Consider the following 22,775-nt stretch of genomic DNA (forward strand, 5'->3'; position numbering starts at 1 on the left):
TTTTGTCATCTGATGTGATTTTCCTATGTGTTGTAAAACCTATCTCTATGATGTTAATGAGGTGGGATTAGAGGCAATTATGTTAATGCGGCAGGACTCAATCTACAAGATTAGATTGTGTTTTGAGCCAAACTCTTTTGAGATATAAACGAGAAAAGCGAGCAGAGAGACAGGGGGACCTCATACTACCAAGAAAGCAACACTGGGAGCAGAGCTCGTCCTTTGGACTTGGGGGGGGTCCTTGTACTGTGAAGCTCCTCAACCAGGGAAAGATTGATGACAAGGACCTTCCTCCAGAACTGACAGAGAGACAAAGACTTCCCCTGGAGCTGATGCCCTGAATTTGTACTAGTAGCCTCCTAGACTGTGAGGGAATAAACCCCTATTTGTTGAAGCCATCCACTTGTGGTATTTCTGTTATAGCAGCACTAGATGACTAAGACACTCCTCCTATTCTGACTCATCTTCTTCCTCTGTTGCTCCAGGTGAATAGAGACCAATTATTGTGCCTTGGATGGCCACTTGCAAGCTTTGAAGACCCGAGGCACTACACAACAAACTAGGAGGTAGAACAGAAGCACTAAACACGGTATTAGGCCAATTAACTGGGACGTCCCATGAAACCATGACCCTAAACCTCCAAACCAAGAAATTAAATCCCATGAGGTATTGGGTTGTACGTAAGACGTTGTCTTGAATGTTGCTAATATTTTACCTAAAACATCATTATGTACTTACTGGAGTTGGCCAGGTTAGCCATTATAGAACTGTTAACTGAGTACTGAAAGTTTGAATAACAAGGTCTTGCACAGCATTGACAAAACAAAAACCAATCTGAGGCAGCCTTGGGCCTTGCCTAATCTGTCATTTCCTCAAAGATCTGATTTACCCCTTCTCTCCTGATGCTCATCAGTTACACTAGTACAGCATTTATCAAACAGGCACAGAACACGTTGCCAGGAACTCCAGTCAGTCCAAAGATACCAATAACAAGGCTGCAAAAGATACCGAACCCTGATTTCAAGAGAAGGGTCTCAACTGTCATGTAAAATATCTGGTACGAACATTTTACAGATAGCTTCATTGACTTGCATAATATCACAAAAATATCCAAGAACAAACCTGGGAGTAGATCCTTCTTTAAACATCTAACTTCAAGCACTCCTAGAAGAAAACCAGCTCTTCTTTGAACTTCTTTGTCACCTTTCTTTCTCCTCCATGATCAAACTATGATTATAATAAAAGTACTGGCTTTACAAATTAATTCCATACTTATTAAAGCATGTTGCTTGCTATATACATTGAGACAGTACTAAAATGAGTAATAAATAGCCATTACACTTCAGGTGAAAAGATGACAACTATAAATACAAAAACCAGTTGCTGTCAAGTCAATTCCAACTCATGGTGACCCAATATGTGTCAGGGTAGAATTGTGCTCCAGAGGGTTTTCAATAGCTGATTTTTCTTCCATAAATAGATTGCCAGGCCTTTATTCTGCAGCACTTCTGGATGGACTCTGTTGTAGGGTAAAAAACACCACAAAGTTTAGAGAAGCAAAAAGAAAGTTTTATTCAGCATAGATTCAAAAAGGCAAAAGTAGGAAATGGACAACCATGCTGCCAGAGCCAAGGAAATATTATAGAACAGACATAAGTGGTAAAACAGACAAGCATGCTGCTAGAGCCATGTCCGCCTTAGTCCAAGGAACATTAGAGAGTCACTGGTATATATTAACATTACAAATGGTCAAAACCATTGAAAGCTTCACCTTTTCGCAGATTGTGTAGGAACTGTGCTCATACATTTTGAATTGTCTTTCTTAACAATCATTGGTACAGGTTTCAGTAATGACAGTCAAGAGGGTCTTCATTGGTCCAACAAATTTTCTATTCACTAAATGCTAATTGAAAAAGTTAAGAGTGGAAAGTCTTTTGTGTTCTGTTTGATTGGTTTATGTGAAAGGTTCCCTAGAAGATATTTTCCAAGATTATCCTAGCTATTGTCTTTGTACCTCAGGGCCCAGTTGATGTGTTTTGGTGAGTCCTTGTGAGTCTTTGTGAGCCCAGCTCCAGATGGGTCACATTCTCTATGCTCAAGGACAGGGAATAATGACTTCTATATTATTTCCTAAATCAACTCGGACCACCAACCTTTAGGTTAGCAGCTGAGCATGTTAACCTTTTATACCACCCAGGGACTCCAATACAAAAGTAGATCACATATCAGAACGAAAGTACAAAGCGTAAAGTAAGTTTAAAAGGGGAATGTGTTCTCATCAGCTGCAGTGACTAGGAAAGTGTCATGGACTGAATTGTGTCCCCCCAAAATATGCGTATCAGTTTGGCTGGGCCATGATTCCCAGTATTTGTGATTGTCCACCATTTTGTCATCTGATATGATTTTCCTATGTGTTGTAAATCTTATCACTATGATGTTAATGAGATGGGTTAGCGGCAGTTATATTGCTGAGACCTACAAGATTAGATTGTGTCTTAAGCCAACCTCTTTTGAGATATAAAAGAGAGAAGCAAACAGAGAGACAGGGGGCCCTCATATCACCAAGAAAGCAGCGCCAGGAGCAGAGCACGTCCTTTGGACCTGGGGTTCCTGTGCAGAGAATTTCCTAGTCCAGGGGAAGATTGATGACAAGGACCCTCCTCAAGAACCGACAGAGAAAGCCTTCCCCTGGAGCTGACGCCCTGAATTTGGACTTCTAGCCTACTAGACTGAGAGAATAAACTTCTGCTTGTTAAAGCCAACTACTTGTGGTATTTCTGTTACAGCAACACTAGATGACTAAGACAAAAGGTTTAATGGAAAGGGCAGTATTTGAGACAAGGCTTGAAACAGTAAGTAAGATTTTGACAATACAAGATGAGGGAAAGACATTCCAGTAAGAGGGAAGACAGTGTGTCCAGTCTGACAAAGCAGAGTTCAGTTGTTCAGAACCATTTTCTACCATGATACAATTTACAAACATTTCCCACGCCAGTCCCCTGAGCCTACTCCCATGAGCACACCCAAAAGCATAGATAGGCAACCTGCTATGTACAACTCCCAGTAACTCTACCTGCCTCCCATTCAAGAACATGCATCAGAATGCAAGTGAGTGAGAATGATCTTTTAAGAGAGATAACCTTTAATCTGCTCTAATTCAGAAATTTAGATTATATATAATTTATAATAAAAAGAAATTAACTTATTGAGAAAATAATTTGCTAACTTTACTACAGTTTTTAGTCAAAAATTGCTTGCTACATACACATCCTGCAAAGGATGGTAATGACAGGTTAAAAACCACTAGTGCAATGGGAAGTAAAGGTGAAAAACTTTGTTCAGAGCTATCCCTGGGGGGTCTTCAGTGCAAACCAAGGCTTGTAAACAATGAAATGATTCAGGTTGCATTTGGGAAGATTATTCTGGAAGTATAGAGAAAGGGATAGAGCAGTTAGGAAGTTACTGCTAAGTTCCAGTTAATTAGAGGTGATAGAGGCCAAAATCAAGGTACTAGAAAAAGATGATGGATTTGAGAAATAATGTAAAAAGAAAAAATAAGGGCATAGGCTGAATTGTCTCCTCTATATTCTAAGCAGAGCCCTGGTGGTGCAGTGGTTAAGAGCTATGGCAAATTACAGCTGCTAACCAAAAGGCCAGCAGTTCAAGTCCACCAGCCACTCCTTGGAAACCTCGTGGGACAGTTCTACTCTGTCCTATAGGGTTCCCGTGAGTCGGAATCAACTTGACAGCAATGGGTTTGGTTTGCTTTTTTTTGTTTGTTTTGGTATCCCAAGTGATCAGTATTCGTTGAATGAATAAAAAAATAAAACCTTAGTGGTAAAGCAATATATTCAAGGGGTTGGAGCCAGACTGCTTGGGTTCAAATCTGGCTCTTCCACTTACTTTCTCTATGACTTTGGACAAGTTACTTGACCTCTCTATGCTTCAGTTTCTCCATCTATAAAATGGGGCTAATAATAGTGTCTAGGTAATAGGGTAGTTCTGAGGATTAAATGAGTTAAAAGTTCTCAGAAGAGTGTCTGACACGAACATGTGCTATACAAATGTAGCTATTATTTTTATTAGTGAAGCATCATAGATTTAGTAGAACTTTGTCAGAAAAACAGTTTTGGGGGAAGGGTAATCAATAGTACTAAGAATGTTAAGTTTGGTGTTCCAGTGGAGATGCCAGACAGTGGGATTAGGGGTTTAGGAGAAAGGCTGGGGTTAGATATCTGACTCCTGCTACTTCTCTCTGCTCCCCACACTCCTCCCACCAAGCTCTAGTCACACTAGCATCATCCAGTTCCGCCAGCAGGTCAGGTTCTTACCTGCCTCAGGACCTTCTCACTGGTGTACCCTCAACTTGGACCAACACAGAGCCATGGACTCAACAGATGTTTGTTCAGTTATTCACTAGATGAATTTGGGGACCTTCTAAATGGAGATAAAAGTTAAATCCCTGGGAATGTATCAGACTGTCAGGGAAGAAAGTATGACTAAAGAAGATAAAAGGTGTGAGAACAGAAAAATGAGTCCACAAATACAAAGGAGTACAGTATTCAGAGTGGTAGCCAGGAAAGTTGGAGCAAAGTTTTAAGGAGACAGGTAACACTAAATGCTTAGAAGAGGCAAAGAGGGTGAAGACTGAAAAGAATCACTGCATTTGACAATCATATCAGGAAAGAACTCTGAGAAAGCAATTTCGGGGGGGCGGGGGAAGGGCAGAAAAAAATAGCCAAGGAAAAGAAATCAACTAACAAACTTGACTATTTTTTCCAAAATGGCTGATAGGAAAGAGAAGCAGAAAAGGTGATTTTAGGGAGAAACTGTTTTTAAGGATTCTCTGGTTGCAGGAGAGCAAGGAAGCAGGTGACGAGGCAAAGGACTACAGTTCAAACTCAGGGAATAAAAACATCAGGCTAGACGCTGGAAACGCTATGCATCTCTATTTGTACAGCGTTCTGTATCATCCACAGTGCTTTTCCCTATGCACCATCTCATCTGATCGTCCCCAGCTCCCTGAAGATACACTAATTCAGTGGTTCTCAAAGTGTAGTCCCTAGACGAGCAGCAGCAGAATCACCACCACCAGAAAGCTGTTAGAAATGCACATTCTTGGAATTCACACCAGACCTACAGAACTAGAAAATCTGAGGTTGAGGGCCAGCAATCTGTGAGTTAACGAACCGAGTCCCTACAACCACCACATTCAGTAAAGAACGACTGCAACTACTGCAAGAAGTGGCTTGGCGGCAGTCGAAGGACAGAACTTCCTTTCTGAACTCTGCCTGCAGTGCACGACCCCACCCAGCCAGCACCGCTGAGCAATGTCGCCTTACTTCGGCCTGAGCCTGAGACAGTTCTGCCAGCCCTTGCCCGAGTGGAGGCGAGGCGTGGTCTCCTTTACCAAAGCTAGACCCCAGTGGCCTAAAGCCCCAGAGCAGGGTTGGGCTACAACCCAACCTCAGCCGGAGCGCCCTTCCCCAGCCCTTGGGCTTCGACTTCCGGCACGAGGGGCGGGGGGGTTGGGAGCGGGAGGACTACGAGTGGACGCGGCCAACTTCGAGGCTGGGAGTAGGGGGAGACTTCGTCCTTCCAACCCCTCCATGTGCTGAGGCCAGATCACGCGGCAGTAAAAGGAAGATGGGCTAGTTCAGGATAAGCGTGTGAAAAACCGGGAACCCAATAGGGGAATAAAGAAGCTTTGAAAATTCCCTTCCCCGCCTTTTCCTACTATCCCACCCCACACCTAAAGGAATGGAAAACGCGGAGGCTGAAGAGATCGGGCAGGGGCAAGAAGAGCGAGGGGTCAAGGGGAAGAAATCTCGCGATAGGAAACCGATCGGAGCAGGGGTGGCACTTCTTCCCTCCTCCTGCTTCTCCTCCTCGCGTTAGTTCCGGTCGCAGAGGAGATAGCGCTGCAGTTACCGCCACAGCGAGGATTTCTGGCTCTTTTCTCTTCGCCTTAAATTCGGTGAGGCGCGCTGCCAGCTTGCCTTGGGTCAAGGTTGCGGCCCCTCGTCACTGGGCAGAGGGCGAGGGAGGCAGCGGTTCTGGTGCGGCCCGACTTGGAGTGGCCTGAGCGGAGGCCGCCGCATGAGGCTGGGCCGGATAGGGCCCTGGATGCCGGGGCCGGGGCCGCTGCTCAGCGGGGTGGCCGAGGGATGGCGGTGGCCCCGGCTGGGATGTGTGACCTGGGTGCGCGCCGCAGCGCCGGGGGTGGACGCAGTGACTGAGGCGGGTCCCCCTCCGGGCCCTGCCCGGCCTGGGTAACAAAGCCGCGGCGGCCTCTGTTGGGTGATGTGCGCGTGGGGGGTTCCGGACGGGCGGGGCGGGGGAGCCACTACCACCGCTGCCGCCGCCGCCTCCGCCGCTGCTTTCGCTGGAGGGCGGGCGGATGTACGGGGCGGCAGGGCCCCCGGCGCGAAGCGCCTCGGCTCCTGTGGTCCGCACGTTGCGGCGGCCGCCACCGCCGACAACGGGGTCAGTGGAGAAGGGGCCGCGGTCGAGGAGCAGCCACTACGGCGCCCCGCTGTGGCCAAGTGGGCCGCGGGCGGGGATGGGTTGTGTGTCTCCAGAGCTGGAGTCAGGGGAACGTTGTAGCTAGGGAGACACGTGTTCTGGTAGGAGGCTTGGATTGCAGGGAATGGGTCAAAGGAGGCTTGGCCCTCTCAGTTAATGTTGCAGGCTGGAGTGGTGCAAGCGGCCTCTGCGGTCCCAGGCACGACTTTTAGGGAAGAGTGGTGCTTACAACCAGGCCCTTTAGAAAGAGGAATTCACCATTTGACAGTGCCTTAAGATTGATGTGTACGTTTTGGATAGCTACAGCTATGCTGGTGGTTTTGTCTGTGGTGCTCCGGAGTAGTAAAAGATGTATGCGAACTTAGAGGAACGAGGAAGAAACTAAACAATCATATTTATGGTGGATGGTTGGCCACCAGTCACTGTGGCTCTGTAAAGTCATTTAAGGGTGTATTTCACGGCACATCTTTAAAGGGTTTCTTGTAGGGAGAAACCCAGATTTCGAAGTTATGTTTCATTTAAGCGAAGGTAACTATTTGTGCCTGCACCCAGGTATATTGCCATGTTGAAAACTTGTGTTGTAGAGGTTTGATGCTTTGTTTAAAAATGAATATTACGACATGATATCTTTAAGGCCTTATTTCTCTTTCTCTAGGGTGTCTTTTATGAATAATCAAAAGCAGCAAAAGCCAACGCTATCAGGCCAGCGTTTTAAAACTAGAAAAAGAGGTAAATATTTATGCTTTAATGATAACTCTTTGAAACACCAGAATATTTTGCATGTCTTGGTTCCTCTGACAGATAATTGCTTAGTACTAAAACATTAAGAGAAAATACCAGGAAAGAACTTGAAATTCTAGTTGACTGCCATTTCAGCTATACTTTTAATATTTCTAGGGCTTTCCCAAGCCTTCTTTAGTTTTGAGTCAACATATTTCTAAGCATATTAGTGAATGTTCTTTTTAGTATGAGCTAGTTAATTCTGACTATGAAATAAAATACCTTTTAAAAAAAAAAAGTATGGGCTGTGTTTTCCTAGCTAGCAATTTCATTTAAGCAAACATTTTGCTCGAGCAAAAGGTTACTTTATAAAAGGAGAGTTCCTAACATGATCACTAACTTCACTCAAATTTTGTGCAGATTTGTGAGAAAAAAAATCAAGACTTTAGTTACGGAGTAGGGTTCACATGATAATTGTAATGTCTTCTGAAATTAAATATTTGTGTCACAGACTTAGTAGAAACTATTAGGATTAACTTTGTTGTATTAGTGTGTACTCAAGTGAATACAGGCAGTCCCCAACTTACCATGGGTTCCATACGATAAGATGTACCAAAAAAACAGTGGTAAGTGGGGTTCATCATAACTCGAATATGGTCGTAAGTCAGGGACTACCTATATTGAATGCTGTAGCAAGGGTCTGCACAAGTGATGCAAAGCTGAATAGGGCGTGGTGTCAGATATATTTTGTATTAGGCTTAATATTGTCCCAAAGCAATATTATTTGCTGAAAAGCACATATTAACTTTATCTTACAGGACATTTGTGAAAATAAGAACTGGGTCAGCTACTGATCATGAATTGTGTTTTCTTTTTGTACACTAAGTGGCATTTTGAGATATATATCAAAGAATCTTTTGTGGTCTCTGATCACAGTCCCTTGTAGAGATAATGGGGAGACCAAAGTGTGATTTGATTTTAGTCATCCAGATTCACTTAGATTTAGCTAATAAGTTTCCTTAAGAGGGGGTACAGAAGTTGTAAACCCAGAGCAGTTGAGCACTGATGGGCAAAAGTCTGTATCCTCTGAGTATGTGGGTTACTGGTATCATCAACCCCTTTATATAAATAATAGCGGCAAGTAACTTTATTATTACTGGTAGCATCAGGGAGTGATATCACTGCCCAGTTCCAGATAGAAAGAACTCATGTCCTCCTAGCTGTTGATGAGTAGAGTTGTGGCTAGGATGACTGGCCATCCTGATTTCCCTGGGACTGAGGGAGTTCCCAGGACACAGAATTTTCAGTGCTAAAACCAAGAAGGTCGTAGGCAAACAAGGAAGAGTTGATTATCCCAGTGCTGGGTAAATAGTAAGGTGTCTAACCTAGATAGAGAAACCCTGTCATGTAGTGAAGACTGTGTGAAAACATCTCAGTTGCTTATTTAGTTAGGCATGTGCCCAAGGCATTATTCTTTGTATTTGTTATTTAATCTTCATAAAAGCTTTAAAAGATTGCGCTTAATCCCCATTTTAACAGTAGGGAATTTGAGGCATGGAGAGTGAGGCTAGTTGCTCAAATTCAGACAGTAAGAAGTTATCAGAATTTCAGTCAGGCAGTTTGACTGCAGAGCCTATGTTCTTAACGTACTACACAGTATGGTCTCATGATTTCCTAATTTCTCTGACCCTCAGTTTCTCTTCTGAATAATGAGATCAAAAGGTTATTATGAGAAAGTAAAACACCTAGTACAGGTTCTGTCATATATTGAGTGCTCAATAGTTACACTTTCTAAAGATTACATTAATAAACACTAAACGAGTTATATAAAAGAAAGTGCTGTAGACATTGAAAGAGAAGAACCAGGAGCTCCAGTGTTTGGGCAGAAGTTCACCGAGGAGTGAAACTTAACCTGAGATTTGGAGGCTGGCTTAAATTTCAGAAAAGCCAAGAGGCAATAGGAAAGCGTTCCAGGTAGAAATTGTCAAAGGCCACTTCATGGCCTGCACATTTAGCTCACTTACGAGACTTGTTTGAGAAGGTAGTAGAAGAAAAGGGCTACAGTAATTCTTGTGACTGGGCCATCCTTCCTTACTATACAGGGGGCAAACTTGCATAGGATGTGTATTTAGTCTCTCATTTTGTTTGCTTGTGTTGCATGCAGGTCTTGGGTAATCTAGCTGTGTTTGCTTTATATCCAACTACTAAATGCAATTGTGATGAATGTGGTTGCAGCTTTATAAGGTGGTGGTCTCATGGTATTTTAGTAAGCCTTTTAAAACTAAATGTTTTGGGTCTCTCCTCCCTCCCCAGATGAAAAAGAGAGGTTTGACCCTACTCAGTTTCAAGACTGTATTATTCAAGGCTTAACTGAAACTGGTACTGATTTAGAAGCAGTAGCTAAGTTTCTTGATGCTTCTGGAGCAAAACTTGATTACCGTCGATATGCAGAAACACTCTTTGACATTCTGGTGGCCGGTGGAATGCTGGGTAAGTATTTGGGGTTTTGTGGCCTTAATAATTTACGAAAGTGTACTGTATGGAATTGAGAATCCTGAATATAAACAATTTGACAAACCTATCAAAATAGGGATTGTTTTGTTTTTATCCCCTTAGACTTTCACTATTCTTTTTTTTTCCTTCCCACATCCTATTAAGTTAGCAGATTGCCTTGCTCTGTCTAGTCTCATATTTGAAGTCTGTTACAGAACCATAATTTTTGGGGATGACTTCTCTGTGTGGTTTATAAGTCCCTACAGCATCCCTGCTCGGTGATTTTTGTTTTCCCGCAACCTGTGTTTGAATACTTCCAGTTAATGGAGAAACCCCTACTCCTTGTTGGCTGTCTTATGAAATGCTTCTGCATACCTGAAGACTAATCCTGCAGTGTTCAATACAGTAGCCACTAGTCACATGTGGTTGTTGAACACTTGGAATGTGGCTAGTCCAGAGTGAGAGGTGCTGTAAGTTCAAAATACACATTGGATTTTAAAGACTTAATATAAAAAAGAATAAAATATATCAATATTTTGCATGTTGTTTACATTCTGAAATCGTATTTTTTATATGTTGGGTTAAAATACATTATTAAAATTCCACTGGTTATTTTTTAACATGGTTTCTATAAGATTTTAAATTACATATATGGCTGATTATATTTCTGTTGGTCAGTGCTACTCTTTTACTATCCTCACTCTCAGTAGCTCAAGATATCTTTACAGAATGTGATACTTAGTTATATAGTTTCAGGTGATGGTAATTTTATATGCATAGCTTTTTAAAATAATTCAGAATGTTTTTACAGTAACATTGTATTGACCCTGATGGCCAAGCTATGCTGGAATCAGAACTGCGTTTATACACATTTGGAAGGACTTGCAGTCAAACAATTATTCAGTGATGGAACCAGGAACTTAAAATTCATACCTTTTAATGCCTGGTGGTACAGTGGTTAGGCATCCGGCTGCTAACCAAAAGGTTAGCAGTTTGATTCCACCAGCCGCTCCTTGGAAATCCTGTGGGGCGGTTCTCTGTTCTATAGGGTCACTATGAGCCGGGATCGGCTTGACGGCAGTGGGTTTTTTATTTAATTGTGCTTTAGATGAAAGTTTACAGATAGATGAAGGTTTACAGAACAAATTAGTTTCTCATTAAACAACTAATAGCTTAATGTTTTGTGACATTGCTTGCCAACCCCGACATGTCAACACTCCTCTTCTCAACCTTGGGTTCCCCGTTACCAGCTTTCCTGTCCCTCCTATCTTCTTGTCCTTGCTTCTGAGCTGGTGTGCCCATTTAGTCTTATTTTGTTTTATCGGCTTGTCTGATCTTTGGTTGAAGGGTGAACCTCAGGAGTGATTTCAGTACTGAGTTAAAAAGAGTGTCTAGGGGCCATACTCTTGGGGTTTCTCCAGTCTCCATCAGACAAGTGAGTCTGTCTTTTTTCGTGAGTTAGAATTTTGTTCTACATTTTTTCACCAGCTCTGTCCGGACCCTCTACTGGGATCCCTGTCTGTTTTCGTAGATTCACAATACTGCTATTGATAAGGAATTTTTTTCGTTTTAAAAGATATGATAAGGAAATTTTCAAACATGTCCTAGAGGCAAAAGTGTAATGAGCTTTGATCTGTAACCTAATTGGTGAAGCACCAGTTGGGTATTAGGAAGCCTTTTTGGAAGCTTGACAGAGTGTTTTTTCAGTGTGGAAAGTTTTGTATCAAAACCAGCTCTGAACACCTCCATTTGAGTGACAATTGGTACTATTGAGTGGTTAATGCAGTGAGTTTCACTGGGGTGCTAAAGTGGATTGTTTGGTTTAATCCTATATAAATTGCTTCAATTCATGCATATCAAACCAGTCAGCCATGTTCCTGCTGACAAGTTGACTTTGCTTTCAAGTCATCTCTTAGAATTTTATCATTTTATTTTATAATGAAAATCCTTGTAGAAAGTAAGATTTAAATGATTACTGATGAAAATTAAGTTCACTGCAAGTTTTTTGTAAAATATCCCTTAGCCCCAGGTGGTACACTGGCAGACGACATGATGCGTACAGATGTCTGTGTGTTTGCAGCACAAGAAGACCTAGAGACCATGCAAGCATTTGCTCAGGTAAATGAAATTTTACTTAATTATATTTAGTTAGCTACTGTTTGTCTGATTAACGTTTAAGGAATATTCTGCTTTAAAGAGGTTGAAGGTAAAAAATTGAAGGAATTTTGATACTTTCACATTTTTGAATTTTCTAGTGTTGAACTGAAGTTTTAAGGATACTAGTCTTGCTGTAGTGTGATGAATTAGGAACTTCAGAAGTATCAGGGAAAACAAACAAGAAAAGAAAGAAAAATTAGCTCTCCTTTTCCTGTTTGTCCCTGTGGAATTACTCCAAGCTGAAAAGGAGAATCAGTTTTCTATAATGATTTCCATAGTTGAGTTATTCTCCATATAACTGTTTTTAAAGGTGAATGAGTTGTAGGCAGATTAGCTGAACAATCAGAATCTCATTTGCTGGTTTCATTGTTACATTTGTATTTCTACAAACAAAGAATTTAAATGGCGTCCAGCCCGGGGATTGTTAAGGAATATAAAACTGTATTTTATGATAATATTCTGTCAGTATTCTATGATGGGTAAATGACTTGTATTTGATCAATAATTAGCCCTTGCTTTAATGTACAGTGGTAAAAATGTGTTGGGGATGGCTATGAAAGTGTTAAGAGCATTGGTATCTTGCAGGATTTTGGAGTTGACAAGCCCTTCTCAAACTGGATTAGACGGTTCATAAACTGTTGCGTCCAGTGGAAAATTCACTTCATTGCTGTATTAGAGACCTTGATCTAGGTTTTTTAGGGATCCATCCTCTGTACACATATGAAGTTATTGTTAAATTTATTTAATATTCTTCCTAGGTTTTTAACAAGTTAATCAGGCGCTACAAATACCTGGAGAAGGGTTTTGAAGATGAAGTTAAAAAGGTATGAGATGCAGTATGCCTGTGGAAATAAGAGGTTAGGGTCAGAGAGAGGAATGTTAGAGGACAAAATATCTCACTTCTGCCACAGAGTTAAGGTGGTTTTGGATATTTAGGTAGGCTGTCTTTGAAATGTAGTTTTGGGATATGTCATTTCATTCATAAAGTATGTATTTCTAATTTGCTGTACACTTTCTTAGCTCTGTTCAAATAGGAGAGGGCTAAAAACGAAGTGAGATGAATGGGATTTGTTTAGAGGGTCCGAGCTAAACACATTGACTAAGAGCAATGTAGCATGCTTCCCATTTGAGTCCCAGTCTGTTAGATAGTCTAATATATAGGTGCACAGAGAATCTGGTAATATGTTAATAACATTTATTAGGTGCCAGGCACTGTTCTAATTAATTCATTTCATATTCACAAAAACCCTGTGAGGCAAGTTTTATTGTCCACATTTTACACATGAGGAAACTGAGGCACATAGCGGTTAAGTAAGTTGCCCAGGATCTTCACCTAGCTCATAAGTATTATTACTGAGATATTAACTTGGATGATTAGACCTCAGAGCCCACACTTTGAACCAATATAGTATGCTTTACTGTTTCTATTAATTTCATTGCTTCTTTAACTCTTTAACTGTTTACTTTTGTAGCTGCTGCTGTTCTTAAAGGGTTTTTCCGAGTCAGAGAGGAACAAGCTGGCTATGTTGACTGGTGTTCTTCTGGCTAATGGGACGCTTAATGCATCCATTCTTAATAGCCTTTATAATGAGAATTTGGTTAAAGAAGGTAAGCAACCTTTGGTAAAGAGTGGTCTTCAGTTAGCTGAGGATGGGTAGATAAGTGCATGGAGGATGAATTGTTATAGAAGTTAGTGTGATTCTTGTGATAAACTTAGTTTATTAACCATCCTTAAATTTAATAGAACCCTGGTGGTACTGTGGTTAAGAGCTCGGCTGCTAACCAAAAGGTCGGCAGTTTAAATCCACCTTGGGAATTCTATGGGGCAGTTCTCCTCTGTCCAGTAGGGTCATTATGAGTCAGAATCAGCTCAACAACGGGTTTGGGTTTTGGGTTACATTTGATAGGTGCATTCACATTCAGTAGACATTTAATGTACACCTTTGGTGCCAGGGTTAATGACTTTCTTCAAAGTACGCAAAAAGGTAAAAGATCCAGACAAAATGTGAGTGTGTACAGAAGATAAAGAGAGGAATGCTGCGGGAACCCTGAAAGAGATTAATTCCAGTTGAGACTTGGGAACATCTTTAATAGAAAAGAGGATATTAGGAAAAATATCAGTCTATGAACGAAAATCCATTCCCTGTTGTGATTTCCATAGTTAAATTATTCTGCACAGTATTAAAAAAGCTAACTTTTCTTATTGCTTAGAGTACTGAGTGCTTGACATGCCTTAATTCTTACAACAGCCCTGACAGGTATAGGAACTGTTAACCTCAATTTACACATTAGAAAAACAGTTTAATTTACCCAGGAATACACATCTAGCGAATGGTAGAATGGGGAAATTGGAATGAAATGGTAAGCAATGGCAGAGGAAAGTTTGAGGGTACAGCAAGTAATCCCTGTGTGATTGAACTATGAGAGGGAAAATTGGGGGAGGGGGTATAATGTTTGTAAACCAGGAAGGTACTTCTGTTAAGTAAACTCTTGTTCTTTTATAGGGGTTTCAGCAGCTTTTGCTGTAAAGCTCTTTAAATCATGGATAAACGAAAAAGATATCAACGCAGTAGCTGCAAGTCTTCGGAAAGTCAGCATGGATAATAGACTAATGGTCTGTAACTTTTTCCTTTCTTCCTGTTCTGCCAACACTTAAGGCAAATGTAAAGGGGAAATTTTTCATTTTTAATCTGGAAAAAGAGGGAAAATATTTTTCTTAATCTGATTTAAACACCATTTAACCAGTTTAAATTCTCCCTTTCAGGAACTCTTTCCTGCCAATAAGCAAAGTGTTGAACACTTCACAAAGTATTTCACCGAGGCAGGCTTGAAAGAGCTTTCAGAATATGTTCGGAATCAACAAACCATTGGAGCTCGTAAGGAGCTCCAGAAGGAACTCCAAGAACAGATGTCCCGTGGTGATCCATTTAAGGATGTAAGATATTTTTGTGTAAACCATCTTTATGTGACTAAGTTGCTAGCAAAGCAATTTTTCACACATTTGCAAAACTGTAAAGTATTTCACTAGAGTGAGTTTGAGTTGATAGCTGTAGAGTATTATACTGGGACTTTGCCTTGGTCTTTCCATAAACTTATTCAGTGTCTTACTGGTGCCCAGAAATCTTAACACTTGTGGATTTTGTAGAGTGCAAGCCAGCATGGACAGACGTGATTTTGTTTGCATCTTGGTTCCTTCCTAGTTAGTTTGCCTCTGTGTAAAATAAGGGGTTTGAACCAGAGGCCTCTTCCAGTTCTAAAAGCCCTTTGTGATATATGGTGTATACATGGGATTGTTGTCACTTGGGTGGAAAGGTGTTTTTATGCCTTTTGTAAAAAGTCTAAATTTGATAATGTAAAGTATGTATGTATCAAAACTGACTTCTGTTACTGAACTTGGATTCTTTTGCAGATAATTTTATATGTCAAGGAGGAGATGAAAAAAAACAACATCCCAGAACCAGTTGTCATCGGAATAGTCTGGTCAAGTGTAATGAGTACTGTGGAATGGAACAAAAAAGAGGAGCTTGTAGCAGAGCAAGCCATCAAGCACTTGAAGGTATTAGAATGGTGCCTTGACAGAACAAATCATTCTGCTCTTAAGTGGGGATGAATGAATTAATTGCTGTACTTTTCTAGGAGATTTGCCATATCCTGTGGTTCCTGGGGATAACCCAGTGGTAAATAGACAAATAACATACTAACTAGTGATGATAACACTTTTAACGTTGAATTGGCCTTTCTTTGGTTTACGAGTTAGAAACAAATACATGTTTAAAAGTAGCTTAAACCTGCAGTTGTGATATTTGCATTTGAGGGAATATTAGAAAATAGGAGCATTCTTTTTCCTCTAAAATAACTGACATAGTATTGATATCTGGAATACTCAGTGCAGTATTGGTTATTTGACTTAGATGCTTAGAAGATTTTTCTGAGTTAGTGTTTTTGTTTTTAATTTCTAAACATAATTAAGTTTATAAACAATTTAGTTCATAAATAGATTATAGTTTATAGTGAATGTAAAAGGTGAGTTATGTTCTCTATTTTAGAGATTTTGTAATGGATAGTCATTGTGATATATGACTGGATCTTTCTCCTGTCCCTTTAAAAGCAATATAGCCCTCTACTTGCTGCCTTCACTACCCAAGGTCAGTCCGAGCTGACTCTGTTGCTGAAGATTCAGGAGTATTGTTATGACAACATTCATTTCATGAAAGCCTTCCAGAAAATAGTGGTGCTTTTTTATAAAGGTAATTTAAATTTTGAATTTTGTGAATATGTTTAACAGAAACTCGTCAATATTCAAAATAATTAAAATGAATAGTGGCTTGAATATCCACTCCCTGAGATATTTTTTACTCACAGGACTGAGTTGTCTCTAATTGGGTGCTTTTTAATGCATTAATATTAAAACATGTCTCAACTCTATTAAAAAGCTAAAATCTAAAACCTTCACGATGCAGCCTCAACTTCCTCTCCTGTACTCTAGCCACATCAAATTTCCAAGTTCCCTTCCCCAGACACACTTTTCACGTCTCTTGGGTCCTCACATGGCTTCTCTCCTTTACCCTACCCCGTTACCCCATGTGACCAGTTCAAAATGCTTCTTAATACACAGTTACTGTTATTGTTCCCTTTTCTGTGATCCCGTGTTTCAGAAAACTGGTCTAAAGTGGTTAATAAAGAGAGAGAACGACCTCTGTTGGGAGAGTGCCTGTTGCAGATAGTATACAGTGGTTCGTGATAACATTTTTGTTTTAATGCTACATAAACCAGCCTCGAACTCAGTGAGTGTAGTTTCATGAATACGTGTATTACTTCTGTTCGTTAATTCTCTTAGATGATTTTGTTGGTGTCTTCCCCAGAATTTTTTTTTTTTTTTTAAAGAGAGAATGGGGTTATTGAATTCTGGTGTAACAGTGTTTTCGTGATTATCAGCTGTGGTTAGGTTTCTTGAAAGCAGCTATACCCCTGCTTATTTCCCCCCACTCAGATTATTAGAAATAAATTCTAAAAATCTTCATTTAATTTTTTCAATAAGCACCTGTGAAGTATATGGAATTATTTTTTTCTTTAAATAAAAACATGGTACCATTTTCACACCTAAAATTGACAAATTTTTTGTCAAATTTTCTTACTCATTTAACAAAGAGTTTCTCAATTTCAGCATTATTGACATTTTGGGCCAGGTAATTCTTCATTGTGGGTGGTTGTCCTGTGCGTTGTAGGGTGTTAAGAACATCCCTGATCTCTACCCAGTAGATATCAGTAGCACCCCTCCTCAGTGTGATAACCAAAAATGTCTCCAGATTTTGTCAAAACTCCCTGAATGTAATGATCGCTCTCCTTCATAGCTGAAGTCCTGAGTGAGGAGCCCATTCTGAAGTGGTATAAAGATGCACATGTTGCAAAGGGGAAAAGTGTCTTCCTTGAGCAAATGAAAAAGTTTGTAGAGTGGCTCAAAAATGCTGAAGAGGGTAAGTTTTCACCTTTGTTCGGTTTATTTGGTAAAGCCTGAAAAACTAATATTAACGTGGCCATAGTATATGTCCACACATGCTGCCTTCTTTCATTCTGATGGCATTTTGTATCTAGGATACAGATTTTTTTTTCTGTTATAACAGACCTGCAGATAGTCATTTGCTTAAGTCAGATGAGGAAAGCTAGACTTTAATTATTGCAATGTTTTGATAGCTCAGTCAAAATACTAAACATTCCAAGAGAAAAACTGAAAATTTTGAAAACAATTAATAGATATTTATGAATTCTAAGATTGCTAAGTGAATACTTTGGAATAGACCCATTATATAAGCAGGATATTTTCATTTTACTAATGAAATTTCTTAATTATAATAAAAAGCATCAAAGTTATAAATGGTAACTTTTGTGTTCTGATATTATATGATGCTTGACTACATCTTCCCCCTTTTTTAGAATCTGAGTCTGAAGCTGAAGAAGGTGACTGAATTTTGAAACTACACCCTCAGTAAAGCAAACAGGAGTTGTAGATAAAACGTCATGTCTCATGTGTCCTGGTTCTTACGTCTTCCTACCTCCCTATATCAAGCATGATATAAGGGCTTTCATGGCAAATTTTATTTTAACTGTTTCTATGGTTACTGGAAATGTTGGGTTTAGTTTCTGAAACCATGTTTTAAGTAGCTACAGGAGCTATAGATTGGAATCCAATGTTGCATTAGTCTTTTCAGTTATCTTCTACCTCCTGTATTTTCTACTGTAATAATGTAATTTAAGGCCTTCCACAATGAACAGTTCACTTTATTCCCTGGGTTTTCTATATACAGTTTTCAAGATACGATTTGGTTAAAAACAATTTGTTATAAAAATTCTGTTTGCAAATTAAACTGTAAAAGTATCCAAAGTCTCAAAAGGCAGTGATTTCTGTGATAATTCGGTATGAAATGAAAAGGTGGCATATTTTATGCCCAGAGCCCTATTCATCAATGGAAATCTCATAATAATTGAATTTATTAACATGAATCTTGAGTGTTTGGACCATTGCTTGCATGTTAACATATTTTCTTGCATTTTTAACGTCAGATTTCCTTAAGTTCGGTTGTTTGCTCACTGGTTTTCATTCCTTAGTGAAGCCATGGAGAACAAACTTGAAAGTGAGGTCTTTGGGAAATCATATGTGACAGAGGTGGTGGAAAGAAGAAGGTTGAGCTTTTTCCTATTGAGAAATTTCTGCATTCAGTTAATATCTTTCTAGGCAAACCAGCTGGGTATTTTTCATACAACTATTTTCAAATGTACGTAAGAAAAGTCATTCAGAATGTTTTACACAGAATACACTTAGGTTGATAAGAAAGAACTGGTAAAGGAGTGCAAATAAGGGAAATGACTAATGTTCTAAACCCAGTAAAAATTGTTGATGTTAAGTAATGAGCATATTCTAATTGAGACTCTAATATAAGTTGTATTTTCTATTGGCTTACACTATTTGTTGTAAAGAATGAAGTGCAATGATAATGATATAGTCCACTTGGTCATGCTGGACTGGCTTCAGTTTGTTAATATATTCCGTAATGAGTCAAGCATCTGGCTGTTGACATACCCTAGTTGCCATTTTTTTAATTGCCATGAGCCAAATATGTCTTATGTATGGTTGATCCATCTATTTTAATGGCTGCCTTTTAATTTTCATCATTCTTTTCTTGCTGCTACCCATTTATGTACGTAGTCATTAGAAACCAAAATGTGACCACATTTTTTAGGAGAAGAGACTTCATGTTAAGAGTGAACATTTTAAAGGTTTTCTTATTGCTGAAAGAAACTTACCTGGAATAATGCCACCACAGACTGAGTGGAAATTACCGTTTTCTAAGGTGCCATTCTTATGAGCCAAGAATATGGTGTTTAAAATTAGAAGTTCATCTTGAGGGAATAACGTGTAATATAATTTGAAATAAAGGTATAGTAACCTTATGAAGAAGAGCATTATAACTGATAACATTGTGAATGGGGTGAATTTGTTAAATGAATAACTTTGATAAAGTTTTCCTGCACAGGCAAAATGTATTCACTAGATTTCTAAGTAGTAATCTGCTTTTACTTTGTAATTTGTACGTAGTCCTCAAAAGACTTTTTTTTTTTTAAATAAAGTCCATCCTTACACTTAGGTTTACAGGTCAGTCTTTTTTTAATTTTTTATTTTTTTTGTGAATTGCATGTTAATGACAATACCGTATGTCATGTGTTGAAATATCTTTATTCTGTAAGTATTAAATAATGGCTCCTTTCATCCAGTTTATGACTCCCAAACATAAACACCTACACAAAATTTTAATGTAGCTGAAACTACATTAACGTATTTCTACAACCAAATCATTGCATGTTACTGCTGTACAAACTGTATCCTGTTGTATTATATACTGTGTATAGTGAAAGAGTGTGTAGTCTTCCAGCACTACATTATGATCTTTGTCTGATCATAAGAGTTTTTCTTGCATAATGACACAGTAGTGTTTACTTACTACAATGTTAATAGTAAATGGGTAAGTCACCTGTGACAGTATAGTGTAAAGAAAGGGAATGCTTTTTAAAAAGACTGCAGATTTTCATTTTGAATTTTAAGTGGTAATTTGGAACTCAGCTGCAGTGCCAACCTATGGCCTCAAATACGTAATTCTTAATATAGATGTTAAAGCTGTACTTTTAATTATGATTCTAAGTTTCTTATTCTTAATTATCCTGGAAGTCTTGTCCAAGAGATACCTATTACTCTGCCCTTAAGAAAATTTCAGATCAGAGAATTCTGACAGCATAATGATGGTGGTGAGGGGAAATGCATGTGGCTGAGAACTTTACTGTGATTCAGTGTTTCTCAACGTTTTTCTCATCACCCCCATGAAGCCTTTTAGACCTTTTTTTCCTAATCACTTCTGCATGAAATTTTAATGCCATAGATAATGTTGGAAATGTATGTATCTGTGCTTTGTACGTAAAAAAGTGAGATTATTATCCCCATTGAGATTGCACACCCTGATTTATCTTTTTTTTAAAAAGGTTAAGCAGGGTCTAATAATGAACCATCTGCATTGGCAGGCACATTTTTATGCTTATCCATAGGCTGGAGCAGTATTTTTTACATCAGAGTTATTAGAAAATAGAGGTTTGTTTTTTGGCAATCACTATCAACATTTGTGCTTTGTACCACCGTAGACATTGGCAAGGCATTTCTCATTTTACAGATCGTTGATTGTAAAAGCATATCTCATAAGTAGGATCATTTTGGAGTTCACTTTTAATCTTTAAGAATCAATGAAAATCCTCTAGGTGAATGATGTAAAGTTGTTGAGTGTAACAGACTTTGGTAAATGGTATTGAAATTTCACTGGTGAGTCTCGTCATACTCAAGTGGGCTACTTGGAGGAACTGATGACTGGAACTATTAGTAATGGAGATGATGAAGTTTTAGTGTTAAGTGTTCAGTTCACTAGCCTACTGAGATCTGAAGTAAAATTATTAGAAAACCAAAAGTTTCTCAATAGGCTCGGTTTAAATTTAAACTGGAGGATTGAGAACTTTTTACTTCACAGTAAAAGTATGAATACTTTTTACTTCACAGTAATGAATTTATCATTGCAGTGTGGATTTGTACCTATGCATAACTGCATGAAACTTGGTGTGGATCAGGAAGGTCTCTTTTATTAACTCTGGGCAATCAGCAGCTATATAAAATTCATTTTCCAGTGCACTTAATCCTTCTATCTTTATTCTAGGATTATAATCTCAGCTTTTAATGAATTGAAGGGATGAGGATATTTTACAAATGTACTAAATCAGTGCCAATTTAGTAATTCTTGAATTTTGAATTTTGAAAAGCTGAGTTGTTTACAATGCCTGCAGTAGTGCCCTATAGTAGCAGACAGCGGTAAAAATCTGAATACCTTGCTTTGTAAAACTTTATCTGGAGAAACCAATGTCTTGTTAACATGATTAGAATGTTTATGGTTGTATTAGTACAGGTTCTGGAACTATGCATTCAATATGTATAATGAAGTGTAATTGGGCTGTTTCAGGGAATTTCCAGTCTGTAACCATTTTAAAATATCTGAGCAAAACAAGCTAGGAGCCAGTTTGTGCTAATATGCTAAAGGCAAAAATAAACTTATTTTTAAGGTGTTATTCTGAAGGCTATACTTTTAAAAGTTCACTTAGAGGTAAACCTGTTGGGAAAGTAAATGACCCATTTATAGGCTCAAGACTATTATTTCAATAAGATGTTATACATTCTCTGGCATTTTAAGAATAAAATATTTTCTCTGTAAATAGACCTCATTTTCATTCTAGTTAGGAGTAATGGATCCCGGCATGGAAAACAGTTGAAAAATGGAGAAAACTGGATAGCTGGTAATCCAGATAGCTCTTGGCACTCTGAACAACCTCAAGTACAGCCATCCAAGTCAGACTGCTGCATTATTCATGTTTAACTGTGAAAATTGCTTCTTCTCTGTACCTTTGAAATTGAATAAAATTTCATGAGACTCCTTGTTAACAGAAACAGAAAAGCCATGATTGTTCAGTTGGTTGATGTATGCTACTTTAAGTGCTGGAGTTCCTTAAGGCTCAGTACTTAACCTTTAAATATCTTAAGGCCTGTGCCTCCAGAGTTTTTTTTTTTTTTTTCCTCCAACCCACTTTTGCATTCGTATGACTCATATGTACTTCAAACTCATACCAAGACATGTCCAAAAAATTCCAGTACTTCATAAAATAGTAATGCCATTTACAATCTACCCTCTCCCGAAAGCTTCCCTTTTCAGCATCAATGTGTAACAGGGCAAGTCCTGTCTGTTCCAACTCCAAAATAACTCCTAACACCACCACCTTAATTCAGGCCATCAGCATGTTTCCTAGTTCATTAAGTGATTTCTGCACGCATGTGTAACAGTTTAAAACTTGTCTGCCTAGTCCTGCATGATCTGTTAGTCGTTTCTCTGTTGCCACTATGCCCAGTGTCTGCTTGTCACATAGTAACCATGCAAATATTTGTTGAATGAAAGAAAAAACATACTGATGATAATGCCCACCAGAGATCCTCAGACAAGGTTAGTTCCCAGCTATTTATGTTCTGTAGTAAGTAATGCTATGAATGATGTTGGCAAGACAGAAAGGGAGCCTGTCAGTTTAATCCTTTTTTTTTAAAGGTTTTTCCCATACAAACATTTATACATACATTGTTACGTCATTCTGTTGTCCTCCCCGTAATGTGACAGCACACTCCTCCTTTCCACCTGATTCCCCATGTCCATTCAACCAGCTCCTAACCCTCTCTGCGTTCCCATCTCACCTCCAGACAGGAGCTGCCCATTTAGTCTCTTGTATCTACTTGAGCTAAGAGGCACACTCCTCACGAG

General features: G+C 39.1%; 1 protein-coding gene across 2 annotated transcripts; it reads left to right on the forward strand.

Moving 5' to 3' along the window:
- Positions 1–5,821: 5,821 nt before the first annotated feature.
- On the forward strand, positions 5,822–20,378 carry BZW1 (basic leucine zipper and W2 domains 1). 2 transcript variants are annotated; one of them, XM_004378208.2, is made up of 12 exons: positions 5,822–5,977; positions 7,181–7,254; positions 9,559–9,735; positions 11,762–11,856; positions 12,654–12,719; positions 13,368–13,503; positions 14,400–14,509; positions 14,660–14,830; positions 15,305–15,451; positions 16,004–16,142; positions 17,247–17,369; positions 17,827–20,377. In XM_004378208.2, the coding sequence occupies exons 2-12, from the start codon at positions 7,191–7,193 to the stop codon at positions 17,856–17,858; spliced, it is 1,260 nt and encodes a 419-aa protein (XP_004378265.1). In that variant the 5' UTR covers positions 5,822–5,977; positions 7,181–7,190; the 3' UTR covers positions 17,859–20,377. The 2 variants fall into 2 exon arrangements, with proteins under 2 accessions (XP_004378265.1, XP_023588731.1); XM_023732963.1 differs by lacking the exons at positions 5,822–5,977; positions 7,181–7,254 and having other exon boundaries at positions 9,658–9,735; positions 11,762–11,767; positions 17,827–20,378.
- Positions 20,379–22,775: the final 2,397 nt, after the last annotated feature.

This window comes from Trichechus manatus, unplaced genomic scaffold (assembly GCF_000243295.1).
Source record: "Trichechus manatus latirostris isolate Lorelei unplaced genomic scaffold, TriManLat1.0 scaffold00056, whole genome shotgun sequence".
Taxonomy (NCBI): Eukaryota; Metazoa; Chordata; class Mammalia; order Sirenia; family Trichechidae; genus Trichechus; species Trichechus manatus.